The sequence below is a fragment of the Lactuca virosa genome, chromosome 5 (assembly GCF_052849685.1).
Source record: "Lactuca virosa cultivar CGN04683 chromosome 5, Lactuca_virosa_CGN04683_v6, whole genome shotgun sequence".
Classification (NCBI taxonomy): Eukaryota; Viridiplantae; Streptophyta; class Magnoliopsida; order Asterales; family Asteraceae; genus Lactuca; species Lactuca virosa.
Genome location: NC_136430.1, coordinates 373,069,205 through 373,090,176, shown reverse-complemented (window position 1 = coordinate 373,090,176; position 20,972 = coordinate 373,069,205). Strand labels below are relative to the sequence as shown.

At 35.7% G+C, this 20,972-nt stretch overlaps 2 protein-coding genes across 2 annotated transcripts; both read right to left on the bottom strand.

Annotated features, from left to right (window-relative positions):
- Window positions 1–1,922: 1,922 nt before the first annotated feature.
- LOC145113646 (putative mitochondrial protein AtMg00240) lies at window positions 1,923–2,405 on the bottom strand. The gene has a single exon (XM_079049713.1). It carries the CDS (start codon window positions 2,403–2,405, stop codon window positions 1,923–1,925), a length of 483 nt encoding a protein of 160 aa, XP_078905839.1.
- A 7,279-nt stretch (window positions 2,406–9,684) lies between these two features.
- On the bottom strand, window positions 9,685–11,572 carry LOC145113644 (uncharacterized). Its single transcript, XM_079049712.1, has 3 exons — window positions 11,421–11,572; window positions 10,936–11,298; window positions 9,685–9,709 (listed from the first exon to the last, which is right to left on the bottom strand). The coding sequence occupies exons 1-3, from the start codon at window positions 11,570–11,572 to the stop codon at window positions 9,685–9,687; spliced, it is 540 nt and encodes a 179-aa protein (XP_078905838.1).
- Between the last annotated feature and the right edge of the window lie 9,400 nt (window positions 11,573–20,972).

Here is a 20,972-nt window from a genome sequence, read left to right as displayed (position 1 = left end):
GAGGAAGCCATGGAAGTTTGAAGAAGAAGATGAATAGTAGAGGGCTTTGCTTTTGCTTTGAAACTTCATGAGCAATGTTTGCGGTGAGAGAAAATAAAATGTATGAAAACCTTTTATACAAAAGATGATGAGTGGAGACAGAAATCGTCGTTTCACGTTCCCTTAGTGTCGAAAATTAGCCAATAATAAAGTGCCAGCTCATCAATCATGTGCCAGAGTCGTTATATCAGACACGCGGTTGTAAGGGAAATCCAAAAGTCGCGCCTTGATTTGAATTTTCATTGTAGAGAATAAGGCCATTTCGGAATCTCCACTTTCAGAATCATTGATCTACCCTCCAGCTTGCAGAAGCGGAAACAGTATCCATTGGAGTGACGACCAAGATTCATTTTTCAGAATTAAAGTAACCAATCGGAACCGAAACCAGACTTTGTAAAATCACAAGGATTTTCGTGCAAGAGTGTTCCAAAGAAAAAGAATTAAGCAAATTTAAATTGTGGGATTTGTGATATCAAATAAGATTGATATGAAAAGCAAGTGGATCCCGGGCAACGATCTCTACCTTCTGAGTCAAGAGAGACTCCGAAGTGCTTGTGTGGTTTCCCGTTGAATTACGATCATCATTTTGTTGAGAAACTATTAAAGGCTTCTTTTATAAGGCTTAAAGGGTGGTTTCAAATTCAAACAAATTCTGAAACTTAACATAAGTCCGAAGATCTGAAAGAAGTACTTGTTTGACCAGTGTACCCATAAAAACAAGTAAGCTTTGGATATTCTTTTAAAGGAGTTGGGTATGATCGAAAATCTGCATTTGGAAATCTAAAAAAAAAAACCTGGATCTTTTGGGAAGAAATGACTTGGGTCGAGAACATTTCATTAAGATCACAGAAAAAATGAGATTTCGAACATGCAAAGGTACAAACCAAATGGTTTTATCCGTCAATTTAGTTGGTAAAATAACTAGAACAATGAATTGTTCACCGTTAATTCAAAAAATGTAGTCGGAGTATTGGATTTTACTCAAAATCATGGTCATAACAATTTCAAGATCATAAACACAGATATTTTGTTACCTAAACCCTAATGGTAAAACCTGAGAGTCTTAAGGGTTATGATGCAGAATAATAGATTGGATGTTGAATGACGGGGAGTTTCACGAAAATCATGTTAGCAATGATTTTGCGATCAAAAACAAGAATTGTTGTAACCCTATACCGAAATTGGTTTTGTTCCGATAGTTAAGGGAACTACATGAAAGTCATGATAAGATATGGTAGAAAGAAGTTATGATGTCAAAAGTCAATTCCTTGTTGCAGATTAAAATTCATAAACAAATTTAAATTATTTGAAAATAAAATACTTTTGATGTTTTTGAAGTTCTGAAAAAGAAAATACAGAAACGAATAAAATATTTTTGGAATTTTGTTTTTCTGAAAATAATAATAAAAATAATAAATAAAAATAATTTTGGATTTTTACTTTTCTAAAAAATTTACAAAGATAGTAAATTCCGAAATCAGAATGGATAGTTACTTCAGAACCATTCCGAAGATCGGAATAATTCAGAAGTGAAAAGTAAATTCTGATAGCTTCCGATGATCGGAACCATTCGGAATGCTACAGTAACTCTTACAATTACGATGTGGATTTCGAAACAGATTCAACTTCGATCATTTCCAAGCCTTGTAGAATCTGATTGAATGATACTTCTGGTAAGGCCTTCATAAAGATATCTACTAACTAATTTGAGGATCGAAAAAAGTGAACTTCCACATTACCATCTTCGACATGGTCCTTTATAAAATGGTATCTAAGTACTATATGTTTTGTCTTGGAATGTTGCACCGGATTGTGGCAGATTCGTATGGAACTTTCGGAATCACAATATAATGAAATTCGTTTCATATTGATTCCATAGTCTCTTAGTTGATTCTGAATCCAAACCACTTGGGATGTACATGATAATGTTGCAATGTATTTTGCTTAAGTTGTGGATAAGGATACACATGTTTGTTTCTTAGATTCCAACTAACAAGCTTGTCATCCAGAAACTGACATCCACCTGATGTGCTTTTACGATCAAGGCCACAGCCCCCTAAGTCAGCATCGGAGTACGCTTGCACAAGGAATCCTGAATTGGATGGATACCATAAACCAAGAGAAGTAGTTCGCTTCAGATACCTGAATATGTTCTTAACCGCCAACATGTGAAGTTCTCGAGGATTCGCTTGAAACCTGGCATAGTAACAAACAACATACATTATCTCAGGACGACTAGATGTCAGATACAATAAAGATCCGATCATCTGACAAAACAAGGTAATATCTGTTGCTGGTTTATCAAGAGAAGGAAAGATTTTCATTCTGAACGACATAGGGACTTTGACTTTTGAATCACCCACCATTCCGAATTTTGCCAATAATGTCTTTGTCAATGCTTCTTGATTGATGAATATTCCCTTCGAACTCTTTCTTATATTTAAACGTAGGAAAAATTTAATTTTACCCATAAACTCATTTCAAATTTTGTTTCCATTAATTTCCGTAATTCAGCAGTTAAGTTGGGATTAGTTGATCGTGAATAATGTCATCAAAATAAATTTGAACTATCATTAAATGATCACCTTCCTTCTTCCGAAAGAAGGTAGGATCAACAGAACCTTGTTTGAATTTAGACTGTTTTAGAAAAGGAGTTAGAGTTTCATACCATGCCCATGGAGCCTGATTAAGACCATAAACTGCTTTGTCCAGAATCTAATAATGATTCGGAAAATTTTCATTCACAAAACCTGGAGGTTGTTCAACATAGACTGTTTCTTCAAGATCTCCATTCAGAAATGCACACTTCACATCCATTTGATATACGTCAAAGTTTTTGTGAGCAGCATAGGCTAGAAATATGAGAAATTATTCAAGTCTAGCCATAGGAGCGAACGTCTCTTCGTAATCGATGCCTTCTTCTTGACAATATCCTTTGACGACCAGTCGTGCTTTATTGAGAGTTACATTTCCTTCTTTGTCCATCTTATTTCTGAATACCCATTTCATACCAACCACAAATCCATTTTCTGGAGTGGGAAACAATCTCCACACTTTTTTCGATCAAATTCATTAAGTTCTTCTTACATTGCTTGAACCAATCTGCATGATCAAGAGCAATTTTAACGGTTTTAGGTTTAATTTTTGAAATAAAAGAATTAAACATGCAAAATTCCAATTTTGAAAATAATGAAGTTTGCTTCTCTTTTTGTTAAGCACGAGTGAGAACTCCTGAAGAAGAATCTCCAATCACTTGAGACCAAGGATGATCTTTGGTCCATTTTTTCATTGGTGGATAGTTTTGATCGTAGACTGGATCAATTTCAGCAACGATTTCTTCAAATTCTGATTAAGTATCCGAGTCATTATTTTCATTATTCTCCCACGCAAATTTGCACGTGACCTATCATTCGGATTTGAGTTCTCCACCTAGAGTGGAACATCTGAATTGATCTTTGGAGTTGAACTCTCCCACTGTATTGGAGCATCAAGAGGTTCTGATTGAATTGGTTTTCAGTTGCATTCAGAATAGGTTGCTCGTGAGGATTATCTATTTCTTTAATAGCTTCATCAAAAATATTTATTAATTCATCCTCATGATTATCCTTGGCGGTCGATTCTGAGGAAATAGCCCTTTCAGGTTCATCAAACAAATTTAGAAAATCCTCATATAGATTCATAAGAGGAATAGTCTTAGGATTTGTTGATGGGAAGATTTCTTCAGTTTGATAATCACCCTTTTGATATTTCTTCATGTAAATGTCATCAAACGTGACATAATAGCTTTCTTCAATCTTCTTTGATTTCTTGTTCAGAACACAATATGCTCTTCATGTCAATGAATATCCCAAAAAGTTTCTTCATCAGCTTTCACATCAAATTTGTTTCGATTTTCTTTGGAATTGAATAAAAAGCACTTGGATCCAAATACATTGAAAGAATTTTACGTTAGGCTTTCGATTGTTCGGAATTTCATAAGGAGTGATTTGAAAACGTTTGATAATATAAGAGCGATTTTGAGTAAAACAAGCAGTTGATATAGCGCCAGCCAAGAAATACAGAGGAAGATTCGCAAACAATAGCATTGTCCTTGCAGCTTCACAAAGAGAACGATTTCGTCTTTCAACTACACCATTCTGCTGCGGAGTGTAAGGAGAAGAGAAATTGTGAAAGATTTCTTTGCTTGTCAAGAATTCTTCAAATGCATGATTTTTGTATTACGAACCATTATCACTTTGAATTTTCCGAACTGGCTTTCACAATTGTAGTTCAACTTGTCTGATGAATTCTATGAGCTTCTGAGTCGCATCGGATTTCTGTTTAAGAAATAATACCTAAGTAAATCGAGAAAAATCAATAACCAAAATGTATTTGTTACCACCAATGCTTTCTATAGTTGAAGGACCACAAAGATTAATATGCAATAATTCTAGTGGTTCTATGATCTTGGTATTCATTATAGAAGAATGACTCTTTCCGCTTTGTTTTCCAAGCTCACAAGCAGCACACACGTGTTCCTTTTCAAATTTCAGAAGACGAAGTCCACGAACATGATCACAAAGCACAAGCTTCTTTATATCTTTGAAGTTCATATGAGAAAGCCTTATGTGCCACAACCAACTATCATCCTAAGACGCTTTCGCAAGCAGACAAATAGATGGTTTTCCTTGAATCAGATTTAGATTGAGAGGATACATTTCTCCTTTCCTGCTTGACTTCAGAAGAAAAGCTTTAGATTTTTTATATGATTTTAGAATCTTCTTCATCAAAAGATACTTTGAGACCTATACCTACAACCAATAGAAAAACTCTTATTAGATTGTGTTCCAAACCTTCAACGTAAGCTATCTTCCGAATTGTGAATTTTCCATTTGTTACCATGCCATATCCTTTTATTTCTCCAGTGGCATTGTTTCCATATTTCACTTTTCCTCCATCTTTCAAAGTCAAAAACTCTCTTAATTCCGCTTTCCTTCCATTCATGTGACGAGAACAGCCGCTATCAATGTACCATTCTGAATCATATTGCTCGTCACGCATAACCTGCAAAATTTAAAAAGGTTTAGCAACCCAAACCAACTTGGGTCCTTTTGAGAATTCCGTTTGAACAGGAAAAATCTTTGTTTTGTCAACCCAAAATGATTTTCTTATCAAAGTATTGTTCATCCATTTTAAAAACTTCAGTTTTCTTATCACAAAGATTTATTTCAACAAAAAAGATTTACTTTGAACACTTTCTTTGTATTTTGAAGCCATCTTTTTCGAAAACTCTTTTTCTTCCTTTTTCAACTATGCGTCGTATTCTGCGAGAGTAATTTTTGGTTCCGAAACAACTTTGTTTTCAACATCAAAATCTTTTGATTTAGAAACCGATTTTGAAATTTGTGACTTTGGTGAATAACGAGATTTTGGTTTCGGAATTTGAGATGAATCTTTATTCTGTTTAGAGGATCTTGATGAATTGACAGAACTTTGATTTGAATTCATTCCAATTTTCTTCCAAAATTGTTTTCTTTTAATCAAATTCTTTTTGTATCTGGCATTCATTTCTCTTTTCCTTGCAATCTATTCCTCAGCAGATTTCCGATTGTTTGCTTTAGGTTTTTCTTTTCTAATTGGTATTTCATGTTTTTCCAATGTAGTTTCACTTGAAACATCTTTTGTACCACTTGTTCCGGCCTCATCATGACAAAAGTTCACACGATTCAATGGTTTTGAAAGTATTCCCCTTTTGATTTCCAGGAGGTCATTTCTGAGAGACCTTTCGTTTCATCAGCATTGTCAATTGGCTTTGGCCAGAAAAATTCATCACATCCTTTTGCATTGTCATGAGCAACCATGGAAGTTAATTCAGAAGTGTCATTTTTGTCCAGTCATTTCTTTACAAAAACTTGATTTGGCGTTTTCTGAATTCTTGGAAAAACTGCTGCTTCTTCTGTTAAAATTTCTGAACCATTATTTTCAACAATTTTAACAAATTCGATTGATTTTTCAGAAATTAAATTTTTCTTTGATTCATCAAGATTTTTCACAAAAATAGAACAATCAATTTCGTCTTCTACATATATTTTACTCATTTCGCTTTTATCAAATTCGTCTTCTACATAGCACTCATTTTGATTTCTTTTTTATCTTCTTTGGTTCAGATATATTTCAACATGTTTTTATGTTCTTTGGACTTAATATACTCTTCAATTTTCTCAAGTCCAACTCTGTAAGAATTAAATACATGATGAGAAGATACAATTGATTCACAATTATAATATTCAACATCAATTTCATCTTCTTTCAGTTCAAGAAAAGGCAAAATCATCTTATGCAAACCTTTACCTATTTTGCAATCTAAATGAAGCTGAGTTATATTAAAATACAAACGTTTAGCAATTAAACAAAAACAATGTTTCGCGGTTTCAAAAGTACCCTATTATCTCTCTTAAGCAAAATAATATCATCTCTAGATCTATTAAGCTCAACCTCCAAGGCTTCTATTCTTATTCCTATCTCCTCGTTCTTAAATGTTATCATGTTAAGATTATCATTCATATTAGAATTACTGATACGAGTCATTTTCAAGCAATCACTAAAATCAGAAATCATATAACGCGAATCATTTAATTCAGAATCATAACGTGATGTTGGGATATTAAGAGATTTAAGAATAGAGTGTACCTTGTCGACAACCTTCTCGTATTTGCTCACCTGATCCTTGATTGTCTTTGTATCAAAATAGCTGTCTGAAGCTTTTACACCATCAGTTGCGTATACTTTCCTTTCCGAACTGCTACTCTGAACCATCAAACACTTTCCTGCATAACCTTGCTTCTCGGAGTTCACCTTGAAACACCCACCATGAGTAGGTTTCCTTACTTCATCATCCTCTAAGTCAGTGGACCACAATTCGACTTGTCCATCATTACTGTCCTCTTGTACCATCAGCTCAGGTTTCGTAGTTGATGAATTTTTCTTTCGGAGTTCTTCTATTTTCTGAGTGAAGTAGGCTTCCGTATTTATCCTTCTCCTTCTTCTCATATTGTTTATGCAACATGCACTCTTTTGTGAAATGATTCTTGCCATGACAATAGTTGCAGTCATAACCAGAATCACCTAGCAGCTTCTTTTCTTTCTTTTCATCGTCATTCTGAGAATTCTTATAGTTCTCCTCTCTTGGCTTCTCATCGTTTGAGTTGCCCTGCTTGTACTTGCTTCGGAAATGATAGAAATTCTTCTTGAAGAACTTCTTTGGGTTCGACACCATTAACACTTTATCTTCCTTTAAGAGATCATCATCTGAAAAGCCAGATTCGGAATCATCAACAACCGACTTCTTTTGCTTATCACCTTTAGCATCCAACGCCAACGAACCAACACTTGAGACTAGCTTCGCTTCCTTTGTGACTTCATCTTCAAGAGATTTCAGAATGCCCACCAGTTTCGCTAGAGAATAGTTTTTAAATTGTTCATGAGCCTTACCAGTAGAAACTATCGATTTCCATTCAGATATGAGACCGTTAATGAATGTAACTTTTTCTTCAATAACTTATCATTGAAGCTTGTATTTAAGCATCCTGCTCAACAAGTGATTGAAGCGATTGACAGTTTGTTCGAGATTCTCATTTGGTTTCTGCACAAAGGATCCAAACTCTGATTAAAGTGTTGTTTGCAGAGAATGTTCCAAGTCGTCATCTCTTAAATATAATTCCTTCAGTCTATCCCATATTCCTTTTGCAGTATCATATGAACTAACAATGCGAAATGTGTCAGGAGGAAGAGCAAATCGAATGATTCTCATTTCCTTTCATCAGCTTGTCCTTTTCATCATTTGGGATGCCAGTATGTTCAGCAATGATTGCATCATATTCAGCCTGAGTTTTGACTTCTTTTCTGGTATCCGAATACTTGTATGTTTCAACTGTCATTGCATGCCAAATACCAAATCCATACGTTTTGATACCCATCACATAATCTTCAAAGTGAAGAGCCCAGACCTCATAATCTTCAGGAAAAAGGATAGGAATCCTTGTAGTTGATCCAATGATGTTTGGGAGATTGAATGAGAGGGAGTGAAGATCGTCGTTAGGCATTTTAGCGAGAATACAATAAAACAAAATATAGAATCATATATGTAAGCTTGAATCGAGTTCAAGGGAAAATGAGAGATTTAGATCTGAGATCTACAATCGATTGAAACAATTGAGATAACAAGAACGGATGTGAAAAACTGTAAAACCCTAATGGAAAACCCTTTACTCGACAGAAGAATAACGATTAAATTACACTATCTCTTGCTCTGATACCAATTGTGAGAAATATTAAAAGATCGATAGATTCTATATTACGAGACAAATCAATAATATTGAACGATGATGATTGAAAAGAGTTGGATTCTATTAAACTCAGCAATAGAACAGTTCGTGAAGATGGGACTATTGTTTTTGTGCTGGAAGACGTAACCCTAGATGTTACATGCATACGCTATATATTGACTAAACAATACAACAACTCCGAAAATGGACAAGCCTCATTTCGGAATTGGAACTAAACATATACCCGAAAACAAACATTTGACACAACACTAAATTAGACTTAACAGTAACTCATGTGTTATATAGCAATAATCAGGATGGAATCATCTATCATGGAATTCCCTCATATCCACAACCTCCTGCTATTGAACTCCCTCAACTTTCACAAAGTTTCAAATGCAGTAGACTTGGATCCAAATGCAGTAGATAGCAGGTTGCATGTCCACATCCTCTTCCCGATGCTATTGGAACCCATTGCTCATAACTCTTTTTTCTACCCATTTTATGCATACACTTGGATCCAAATGCATTAGCTGATTATTTAAATGGTTATTTAAATGTGATGTATTAAGGATCAAATGAGTTTTTTGTAATCATAGTTTCATGTTATAATGTTATATTTATTAATTTTTTAATAAACTTTTAGTAGATATAATGTTATATTTATTAATGTTATATTTAATGTTATATTTAATGTTATATTATTAGGATTAATGTTATATTTATTATTTTTTTAATAATTAATGGTCCCCATTTAATCATCATCTAGTCGATTAATCCCTTAACTCCAGTCCACCGCTGAGCTATCGTCGAGCGATTTCTACAACCTTGATATATATATATATATATATATATATATATATATATATATATATATATATATATATATATATATATATATATATATATATATATATATATATATATACTTTTCTAAATATATTATTAGTATTATTATTTATTCCAACACTCTGGGTTATATACATGAATTTAGGAGGTAATACAACAAATCTGTAGTATCTTAGTGGTAAAGCGGGTTCATTGTCACTGTGCAGTAGGTCGGGTCTTCGAATCTCACCTCTTGTTATGTTTTTCTTCTTCAGTGTGTGATTTATAAAGTAAAGACAACAATTGTTCCACCTCAACGCCTATGTGGCGCCACATCAGTCGAATTAGCCTTATCAGCGCTTACATGGAGTGTCACATGTACATAAAACCGACAACATTTGTTCAAAAGGTAAAAATGCAAAAAGTTTGACCAAACTTCCGGTTTTAACTAACCCCAAAAGTACAAAAATGATAAAACCGGATATTTCGTAAAAACTTAAAAAGTATTATGACGTTAACCTTTTAATTTTTTAAGATCCCTAAAAAAAAAAAAAAAAAAAAAATAAATAAATAAAAAAAAAGAAACTTTTAACGGCCAGAGGTATTTTGGACCAGCCTAGAATTGAGAAAAGAGCCGTTAACATTATCCATACTCGTCACTTCGTCAGCGGTGGTACATTGTTTTTTTTTCTCTCTCTTTTTTCTAATTAAAGGTTACTTTTTCAAAATAAGTATACATCAAAGACGGTGTTATAAAATAATACTAATAAATTTGATTTTTTTTATTTGGTTTATTACTTTTTCCATACTCGGTCGTTGGTTTTGCTATACATATATAACTAAAACAATATCATTTTTATCATTAATATTTTGATTTAATATAATACAAATTACTATTTTTTTAAAAAAAATTAACTAAAATCAATAAAATATAATAATAACAATTTGAAAATTTTATTGGTTAAGTATCAACAAAATATATTTATATACTAGTTGTGACACACATGTATTATATAAGTCTATTAATTATTAAAATTGAAGTATTTATTTATCTTTTAAATTTAAACTAATAATTTAAATAAATAAACAACTAAAATAATTGGATTCTATTTATAGATTATAAGGAAAATTACATTAGTAAATTGGATTTACATTTATTATTACATTTACGTATTATATAAAATTTAATAAAATAGAAAAAACCACAAAATGACATATATATATAATTTAATCTAAATTTACCATAAAATTGCATGTAACATAATGCATAAGATGATAACAAGTAACCAAATTATTTTTATTTATTAGGAATGATCTATACAATAGTCGCTATATTTTATTGAATTTTTATCAATATACTTATCAATATCATAAGTTATTACATGAAACCAAGCATAACTATAAAAGAAACTGTTTTTCAATCATATGATATAATCATATAACTTTAAAAATACATTAAATATAAATAAACAAAAAAAGAATTAACATTGATAACATTCACAAGATCAGAGTCGGTCTATTGGTTTTAATGTTATAGTCGGGATAATAAAATAATATTTTCGTATTTATACCTTACGATAGACCGAATACATATATAATAAAAATGCAATAGACTATATGATAAAAAATTCACATTTTTTTTGAACGGCTGAATGTATTAAAAAGGCTAGCAAAGAGCTAACAAACAAGAACAAATTAGTTCATGAGAGGATTAAGCATCCACTCATTCCAATTTTTGCTAGCTTTATGATTCCTATTACAATACCAGTTATTAGAAAAGGAAACGATAGAATCAAACATAAACTCTTTCTTGTACTTCTTGTCGCCAAAAAGAAGATTGTTCTGATACGTCCATAAAACCCAAATGAGAGTAGCACAAATCGATTCCATTATCACCCTTTGGAACCGGGCGGCCGAAATACCATCAATCCATATAAAAAAATCTGTCACTTCGAGAAAAGTAGGAATTGACTTATCCAGCCACTTAGCAACTTCAAGCCAAAGAAGACGTGCAAAGTTACACTCGAAAAATAGATGATTAATCTCCTCTTGTTCCACTTCACAACACTGACAAAGCAAAGACTCAAGATCAACCCCTCTTCTATCCAAGTTACATCCCGTAGGAAGCCTATCCAAAAGCATTCTCCAAACAAAAATATTAATTTTAATTGGAAGAAAGGTATTCCACCTAGTTACCAGACCACTTGAAGGGAGATTCAAGTTATCCAATCTACTTCTAGCCTCCTTTACATCTGTTGACCCACTGGTAAACCGAGATACATAAACGAGAATGAATCAGCCCCACAACCAGTACATAAAGCGACCTGCTCTATCACACCAAGAGTCACCTCAATTCCATATAACTTGGATTTATGCAAATTTATTTGCAAACCCGAAGCCATATAGAAAACATGAAGGATGCGAATAAGCACCCTAATATTCTCCACATCCCAATCACCCAAAAAAATCGCATCATCCGTATAAAATAAATGTGAAATTTAAATATTCTGGTCACCAATAGACACACCTCTAAACAAAGAGTTATGAGTAGCATCCTCAATGCAAACATGCAAGCCTTCCATTATCAGAATAAACAAGAAAGGAGACAAAGGATCACCTTGTCTCAAACCTTTGTGAAGTTGGAATTTCACATTAATAAAACAAATGTACAAAAACCATCATTTCTAAGATTAAATTCACTAAAATAATAATAATATGAATCATACATCTTTTTAGTTAAATGGCCTTTGACTTGCAAGAATCAATGTCTTCATTCTTGTAACTTCACCGAGTGCAATCTACATTTTTAATTATCACTCACCAAATCTGGTATGTCGACCTTATCTTTACCTGAATAGATTTCCTGTTTACACTTGGACCATTTGATTTCCATCCCTTAATGGATTCTACTTTATCTAATATTACCACACAATAAACAATCAACATTTAAAATCCACCTATACTACCAAATAATAAACCATAAAAACTAATTCTAACTATCATACCGACCTATATTGCCTTTAGAAGACATGATTTTTTTATTGACCACTTGATATATATTGAGTGGTTAATATACGTTAACTATTTATATATTTAACCCCTAATCTTCTAATCATATTTTAGTTTACCCATTGATTTTATTTCAGGTTTTAATTAATTTATTTATTTACTAGTTAATTAATTCTATCAAATATTTAATGACATTTTATTGTGAAATATAAATTTATAACGATAATATTTATTAGAATAGTTTGTATTAAAATATGATGTGGGTTTAAAAATGACTAATTAAATGTAGATGGTTATATAGAACATTTTAAATAAATAAAATAAATTATTGAAAGAAAAAGAAAAACCTATTCGAATAGGTTAATCATTGAAGTGATCATTTATTTACAAGTTAAAGTTAATGAAATGATGAAGTGACAATAATATTAAGTCATAATGTAAGTTAATCATTGGAAATGCTCTAAGTACACTGAATACGAGCGCAACTATATAAAACCATATGAGCCCTAGAGCTCTCTAAAAAAATTAGAAATCATGTGAAAGAATCAATGAAAGAATCAGAAATCCATATTTGAAACACACCTGCCTTATGCCCTTATATGATACCTCTATTTTCAAATGAAAGAATCAAAACAAACCAGATTCGTGAAACCCCTTCCCGAACAAAGTCAGAACATACCCTTCACCAATTGATTGCATCTATCCATGACCATACTCCAGATGATGCAAAATGCTATGAAAATAAACAATCAAAATGTAATGTCCCATTTTCACAACCAAAATTTTCATTTTAAAATTAGGTAAAAACATTGTTTCCATAAAACTAAGTCAGGAAAACCATAAGTATCAAAATACATTCATCCGAAAATCAGAGTATCATAATAATGCGAAATCACAAAAGTGGTCGACAAGTGTGTACAATCAAGCCTTCGTCTTACCACGATCCTCTGAAGTACACGAAACACACTTAAATACACAACTGTAAGCACGAAGCTTAGTGAGTTCTCCAAAATATCACATACAACACAACATAATAAATAGTTATGTGTTATTAGCAACTCTGGGATTATCACCAATCCTAAGGACTATCAACAACCCTATAGGCTCACATCAGCCCTACGGGTTATCAGCAACCCTGCAGACTATAAGCAGTCCTAGAGTTATCAGCAACTCAATAATACACATAACAACAATCAACAAATAAGACCCAACTAGTCTAGCATGCATAATACTAAGACATAGGTAATATAGTGAAAAGACTCACCTTGCAAATAGCAGACTAACACAACAGCTCTTTGACAGTCAAGATTGGTACTATGATTCACCTAATCATCAATATAGAAGTACCTTCTCAGTCTACACCCTAAAACCCTCAAGTTGACCAAAAGTAAATTTGGTCAAAAATACAACGGTCAAAGTCGGCCCCAACTGACCTCGACGTTGTGGCCACCCATAGGCCACGTTGTGACAGCTACATGACAAAACATTCATGGTGACACCATCCAACATGTCATGGAAAGAAGACTTTCACGTCGTAGGAACTTGTCTCTCATAGATTAATGGATTAAGTTCTTAACCGTTAACCACATAAGCTACCAATCTCCGATATGAACCTTCCCAAGATCTTGATGTAACATCCTATTTCTGGTTATTTCTCAATTCAAGGTTGTGGGCCGAAAGTCAATTATGTGAAGGATTTTGGCCTTAAGGAGGTAAAGGTTATACCTTTATGGAAGGAGGCAATGATGGTTGTGAGACCTAAACCTTTGAATTGTGTTTTGGGCCGAAGGGTTGAAAAGGTAAAATCTTAGACTGGGTTTTTGAACGAAATACTTATTTTAGTTCGAGAAGTTTTTAGTCCAAGATAACTAGATTAGATTGTGGGGATCTTCAACAACTTTCCATACATATAAAGAACCCCAAAATCAGAGTTGCATTGAAGGAGTTGTGGTGGTTTGAAAATTTGGTGTTGAATTGGAAGAATGGTAGTACGATAGACATACTAGCTCCTAAGGAATTACACATTCAAGGGCGTACGCTGGGCATACCATTTGGTATGCTGGCATACGCGATAAAAACCTAAACCATAAATATGGGGTTTTAAGCCCTATTTAAGATCCTTAACTCCTCTAAAGCTCTTTCATTCTCAGCCACCATCTCTCCAACGCCCTCCCTTGAAACCCTAACCCTAGTTTGAGCCGTATGAGGTAAAGAGTGTGTTTTTCACACCTTTGAAGGAAGGAGAAAGTGGTGAAAGTTCTTGGGAAGCTTGAAGCAACTTTGGATCTGGAAGTTCTCCTTCCTCATTCATCTCCAGAAGGTATAAAGTTTGTATCTTTATGTCTCCATTGATTGATCTAGATTAAGTGTTAAAGTTATGTCCTTTTTGTCCCACAAATTGGTCAGTGAGAGTTGTTCCGGAGCTTGCGAGGTGCACTTCCAAGTGCATTTGAGGGTATTAAGTCATAAAAATGCAATCTTGATATTTTCCCTCCATTCATGCATGTGCTATGAAGCTTAGAATCTTATGATATGTTTGAGTTTTAGATTTGGACTCTTCCTAGCCATGCAAAATCATAAAGTTGGAAACTTCATGATTTAGGTTGTTAAGTTGGACCTAGAACTAAGCTCTGGAAAAAAGGTCTTAAGGAATAAAGTGCTTAATGGAAGCAACTCAAGTATGTTGGGCGTATCTGAGAGTATGCTACGTGTACTGGCCTTAGATCGCGTACACTGGGCATAGGTTGAGTATGCTTGGCGTACTCATCCAGCCTTGGACTTTGACTTTCGTTGACCGTTGAATTTTTGACCAAGTTTGACTTTAGGTAAAACTTGGGGGTTTGCATTGTGGATTAAGATTTTACCTGGTTTTAGTGATTAGTGGATTCGTGAGAGTAAGCAATGCAGAAAAGGAAGCGCATCTCAATATTTCGGGGTTCTTCATTTCAGGTGAGTTTCTCCTCACTATGCTCGTGGGTCAAAGGCCCCAATGCTGACCCACTAGTTTTTAGTTATTATTCATTAAAAGGATTCCCTAGGCACTGTATGTAGTCATGTAGGATAGAAGGAGGACTCTTGATCTAGGCTTTCATGTTTGTTCCTTGTTTTGTTGTGGCTCTAGAGTAGGATCTGTTGGGTTTTATGTACTATAACACTCCTATGGTGCACATACAACCCTAATGCTTTTGATCTAAGTTTTCTCTAGTTATACATGCAACGATATCATCCAAAGCCTGAAACCTATAACTAGCATACAAATTTAATATTGCAACATAAAAACAAGTTAAGTTATTACCTCTTTGTTGTAGCTTGTAGAGTTTTAGCCTTTCAAGAGCTTAGCACCCCAAGTGTGATGCCTCAAATGGTTCACAAAACACCATGAACAAATGGAGGATAATGAGAGAGAGAAAGGTTATGAAGCTCCAAATTCGGCTAGGGTTTCATCTATGATCACAAGTGATCATTTTTGGAGTCCAGGGGTTACTATTATAGTTTGGGATTCCTAGGGTCTAACTTGTAAACCCTAATTCACTTCCTTGGGCCTTTAATCCAATAATCCATATGACAAGCCCTTTGGACTAACTCTTCATGGACTCCCACATAGAATTAGTCCATCCTAATCAATATAGATCATTAGCCCAAACTATAAATATCACTGAGTTTCTCCTCACTATGCTCGTGGGTCAAAGGCCCCAATGCTGACCCACTAGTTTTTAGTTATTATTCATTAAAAGGATTCCCTAGGCACTGTATGTAGTCATGTAGGATAGAAGGAGGACTCTTGATCTAGGCTTTCATGTTTGTTCCTTGTTTTGTTGTGGCTCTAGAGTAGGATCTGTTGGGTTTTATGTACTATAACACTCCTATGGTGCACATACAACCCTAATGCTTTTGATCTAAGTTTTCTCTAGTTATACATGCAACAATATCATCCAAAGCATGAAACCTATAACTAGCATACAAATTTAATATTGCAACATAAAAACAAGTTAAGTTATTACCTCTTTGTTGTAGCTTGTAGAGTTTTGGCCTTTCAAGAGCTTAGCACCCCAAGTGTGATGCCTCAAATGGTTCACAAAACACCATGAACAAATGGAGGATAATGAGAGAGAGAGAGGTTATGAAGCTCCAAATTCGGCTAGGGTTTCATCTATGATCACAAGTGATCATTTTTGGAGTCCAGGGGTTACTTTTATAGTTTGGGATTCCTAGGGTCTAACTTGTAAACCCTAATTCACTTCCTTGGGCCTTTAATCCAATAATCCATATGAAAAGCCCTTTAGACTAACTCTTCATGGACTTCCACATAGAATTAGTCCATCCTAATCAATATGGATCATTAGCCCAAACTATAAATATCACTGATTTATCTAATCAGTCCACGTTAATTTAATTAGTCTCTTTTGATCACTAAATTAATTCCAAATTAATTCTTGATCAATACTAATTAAATAATATGATTTCTCAATTAATATATTATACTTATAATATATTAATAAATCACAATAACCTCATTCTCAAATATCCATCCTATCAAATTGCTTTGGTGAATGCAACCCAAAATGGACCATGCTACTATCGGGTCAAGTACATACCAATTATAGTTATGGACTTAGACACCTAATCCAACAGTCTCCCACTTGGATAAGTCTAATAACTATAACTGCAAGTACGACTTCAAAAACCGACTAGCAATCGTAGCTCTCAAAAGCCATTGTCGAACTCTGACGCGTCCATTAGATAAGGGATCATATATTCCTCCATTCTACAAGATATCGTATGAACTGAGACATGGATTATAATCATTCTCTCTGTTCATGTGTTGTTTCCCGATTTCCGATTTATGATGAAAGACTATTTGAACAAATCAAATCAGTCCAGGCTTGGCCAAGCGCTTAGGGTTTCATTATTAAATCATCCAGGGGCCCATAAATATCAGTTTTATCCCTCTTAGGGTAAAAGGAACGGATAAACTTCGACTCATATGCTTGCTCTATTTACTCATCAAATCACACACAATGATACATTTTATAACACCAAGTTACTGGTGCGTTTACATATCATCAATGTGCAACCGACTTGTAAATTGCAACTATATGTCTCCGTTTGAAGAATATAAGATATTATCATCTCACTAATCACTCATTATAAAATCCATGAAGTGATTTACGTGAGTATGGGTTTAATCAAGTACTCAAATCTTATTAAAGGAGTACTCATGAACACTGCAGCAAACTTTTGCTATGTCTAAATACTTAGACAACCTACAAACGGATTCATGACAGTCTTACTTCATTACTTACTTCCAAAGTATGAATGACTGTGGATGTTTGAATAACCTAGTTATTCGGGAAGTAAAACATGCAAAGTGAAACACAAGAATAATCGAATCCAATATGGTTTCAAAACTTTTGAATATAAATAAAGCACACTTATTATTTAATCTCCATATTGATTACACATTATTCATTGTATAATGTTTCTACTAATCAACTTAATACTTGAATTAAAACGATAGTTATCCCATGCTCCAAGCATGCACAATATGTTTACCTATAGTCCTTACTTTGTGAAATAGATCAATTGTAAACATTTCCAATGACTCTCATTTCACAATTCCAAATCCTTATCACAAGTGTAAGAAAACCAATTCTTTCCACTATTAGAATGTGTTAGATTCTAAACTATCATGCAATGATCCTTTTGTAATGTTAATGCACCAAAGTCACAAAGACTTAGACTGTAACATCCGGATTTCTAGGTACTGTATTTATCTAATTATTTTTGAGTTTTGGAGAGGGACTCGGCGAGTAGGCGCTTAGACTCGCCGAGTAGAGCCGCGCATTGTTGGACTGGATTAATGACTGGACTCGGCGAGTCCATACGTGGACTCGGCGAGTCCATGCTGTTTAATGAAACCCTAATTTCTTGGGTTTGGGACCTATTTAAAGGCCCTTAGGGCCGTCACTTGCGGCTACCAAACCCCAGAGAGAAACCCTAAAAGAGCTAGAGCGTTTGTGAGAGGAAAGGAGCCATTTCTTGATCTTTGTGATTGATTCTGACAAGAAGGAGGTGATTCCAGCTTGGAGGGGACCAAGGAGGTTGTGCATCTGGGGATTTCGAGCAAAAGATTTCATCTTTGAGGTATTATGTCGCCCCTTTATCTGTTTTGTTGAAGGAATCCATAGATGTAGAGTTTTTATGTCTTTTATTGGAAGGAGTTGTGAGAATATGGCCCCTATTCCCTTTGAGACTTCGGATCTGGACCCATAGTGGTCTAAAGAGCTTATTCTAGCTTGCTTTATGTTGAGCTATGGAGGCAATGAGCTCAGGTTGTTGTTTTTGGGGCTAAATCACCAAGTAAAGCCTCCTAAGCGTCACATGAGTGTCAAGATCCAAGCTTTACGTGATTATCAGGCTTGGGAAGGTCAGATCTATGGTTCTAAGGAACAGATCTGACCTCAAGAGGTCAATTGAGTTTGTGCATGACATGAACTCGCCAAGTCTAAGGGCAGACTCGGTGAGTAGGGTTAGGGTTTCCCGTGAATCACACTGTGAGTGACTTGCCGAATTGGGGGAATGACTCAGTGAGTCAGAAGGGGGATAGAGGACTCGAGTTCACGACCGAACTCGCCGAGTCACATTTGTGCACTCGGCGAGTCTGGTCAAGGGTTGACCGTTGACTTTTGTTGACTTTTTGGGTTTGGTCAACAATGGAACTTGTGGACTGTTTGAAGGGTAAAATAGCCTTTTAGCCTTCTTAGAGGACATGTGAGAGTCTAGTCTAGCCTAGAGAGTCGTGATTGATTGAGATGATTATGTTATGTGTATAGGCAGAGGCTAGATCAGTATATACACGGGCGGGATATTATCCGAGACATCCGAGGTGAGTCTTCTCACTATACATTACCTAGAGTGGTATTTATGTGTAGACCAGAGGGTCTTGTATGCTATGTGTATGTATGAGATTATGTGCATTGTGTTATATGTATGCTATGTTTTGTATAGACCGGACCGGAGGGTCCAACGATATTGACCGGACCGAAGGGTCCAACGATATAGACCGGACCAACGATATAGACCGGACCGAAGGGTCCAACGATATAGACCGGACCCAAGGGTCCAACGATACAGACCGGACCGAAGGGTCCAACGATACAGACCGGACCGAAGGGTCCAACGAGCTATGACCGGACCAGAGGGTCCAACGAGCTACGGGACTGGAGGGTCCCGCTGAGACACATCGGACCGGAGGGTCGTATTGTAGCCTCGAGTGGCGTATGTGTTGTATGTGGTATATTGGGGAACTCACTAAGCTTTTATGCTTACAGTTGTTGTGTGATGTGTTTTAGGTACTAGTGAGGATCGCGGGAAGGCGCCGGCATGATTCGTACACACGAGAGAGGATTTATTTATATGAGATCTTGGGACATGTTTTGTGATGATACAGAGATTTATTATGATTTTGTGATTTTTATGTGGTGGAAAGTATGTTTTGAAATGAAAAATTGTTTTGAAAAATTGGGTGTTACAAGTTGGTATCAGAGCCTTGGTTTGAGGGATTCGGGTGCATCTTCGGATGAATCCGAACTCAAACTGAGGAGATGAGAAAGTTTTCATAAAATAAACAATTTTTCTAAAAGAATAAAAGATTTTGAGAAAGGCAGAAGGAAGCAGTGTGTACGATCAGCCAGCGCCCGAACGGTGATTTCCCAAAATACCCTTACCTTATGTGTTATGAGATATTATGAGGTATTATGCATGCTAGAGTAGGCTAGGTGATCATATTAGGACTAGAGTGGCCTGATCTGTGATGCCTTAGCCTAGGAATGATTTTGCTGCTCTATGATGCTTGAGAGCGAATAGGTAGCAGTTAGGAGCTGTTGGGAGGCCTACCGAAGGGTAGCCTATGCCAGTGAGATGTAGTGTACTTGTGATCTGGAATCCAAGGAGGAGGACTTAGAGTGAATGCTGATGCGGTGTGGACGGTAGTATAGGGCCCGTACTACTAAAGACACCGGAGCAGTGTGCACCCTAAGTAAGAATCCATTGGGTACTAAGGAGCAAGTAGGGTTGAGTTATCGAGTGCGAGTATACTCGAGCGAGTCTCTGATATCTTGTGTTGTATTTCAGAGAGACATCATGGTTGGGACGCGCCACCGGCCAGGGACTAGCAAGGGGGTTGTGAGCGATGAGGAGCTCCGCCAGATGATTCATGATGAGGTGGCTGCTGCCATCCGCGCTGAGATTCCAGAGATGTTCGGGTCTATCAAGACCACGATGATGGAGGCTTTTGATGAGCGGTACGCCGCTCTTACTGATGCAGCTGTTGCTGCGGCCACCGCAGCCGTTGCTGCTGCCAGGCCGCAGGGGGGTGACTCGTTGCTGTACATAGAGTTCAGCAACACGAAGCCACCAGAGTTTGATGGGACGCAGGATCCGATTGCTGCTATGAGATGGATTACCGATGTTAAGGGTTGTTTCTATACCTGCTCGTGTCCAGAGCATCTGAGGGTTCGGTTTGCGCTGAACCAGCTTCGCTTGGGAGCAAAGGACTGGTGGAAGTTTGTGACGGCAGACTTCACTACTGCAAAGCTGACTGCGGTGACCTGGGAGAGGTTCACCATGATGTTTCGAGATGAGTATGTTCCTCCGGTGGAGAGGGAGCGATTGGCTCAGGAGTTCTTGACCCTCAAACAGGGTACTGATTCGGTTACTGTGGTTACCCGGAAGTTTCATGATAGGGCGATGTTCTGCCCTGAGCAGGTGTCTACTGAGCAGGCACGTATGAGC

Excerpts from the sequence above, each read along its gene's own strand:
- LOC145113646 (XM_079049713.1), bottom strand. The coding sequence starts at position 2,405 with ATGGTGGGTGATTCAAAAGTCAAAGTCCCTATGTCGTTCAGAATGAAA.
- LOC145113644 (XM_079049712.1), bottom strand. The coding sequence starts at position 11,572 with ATGGCTTCGGGTTTGCAAATAAATTTGCATAAATCCAAGTTATATGGA. Across the intron at positions 11,299-11,420 it reads TTACCAGTGGGTCAACAGAT|GCTTCCTACGGGATGTAACT; the intron begins GTAAAGGAGGCT and ends GCTTTTGGATAG. Across the intron at positions 9,710-10,935 it reads GTTTCCTTTTCTAATAACTG|GGATCTTAAAAAATTAAAAG; the intron begins GTATTGTAATAG and ends TTTTTTTTTTAG.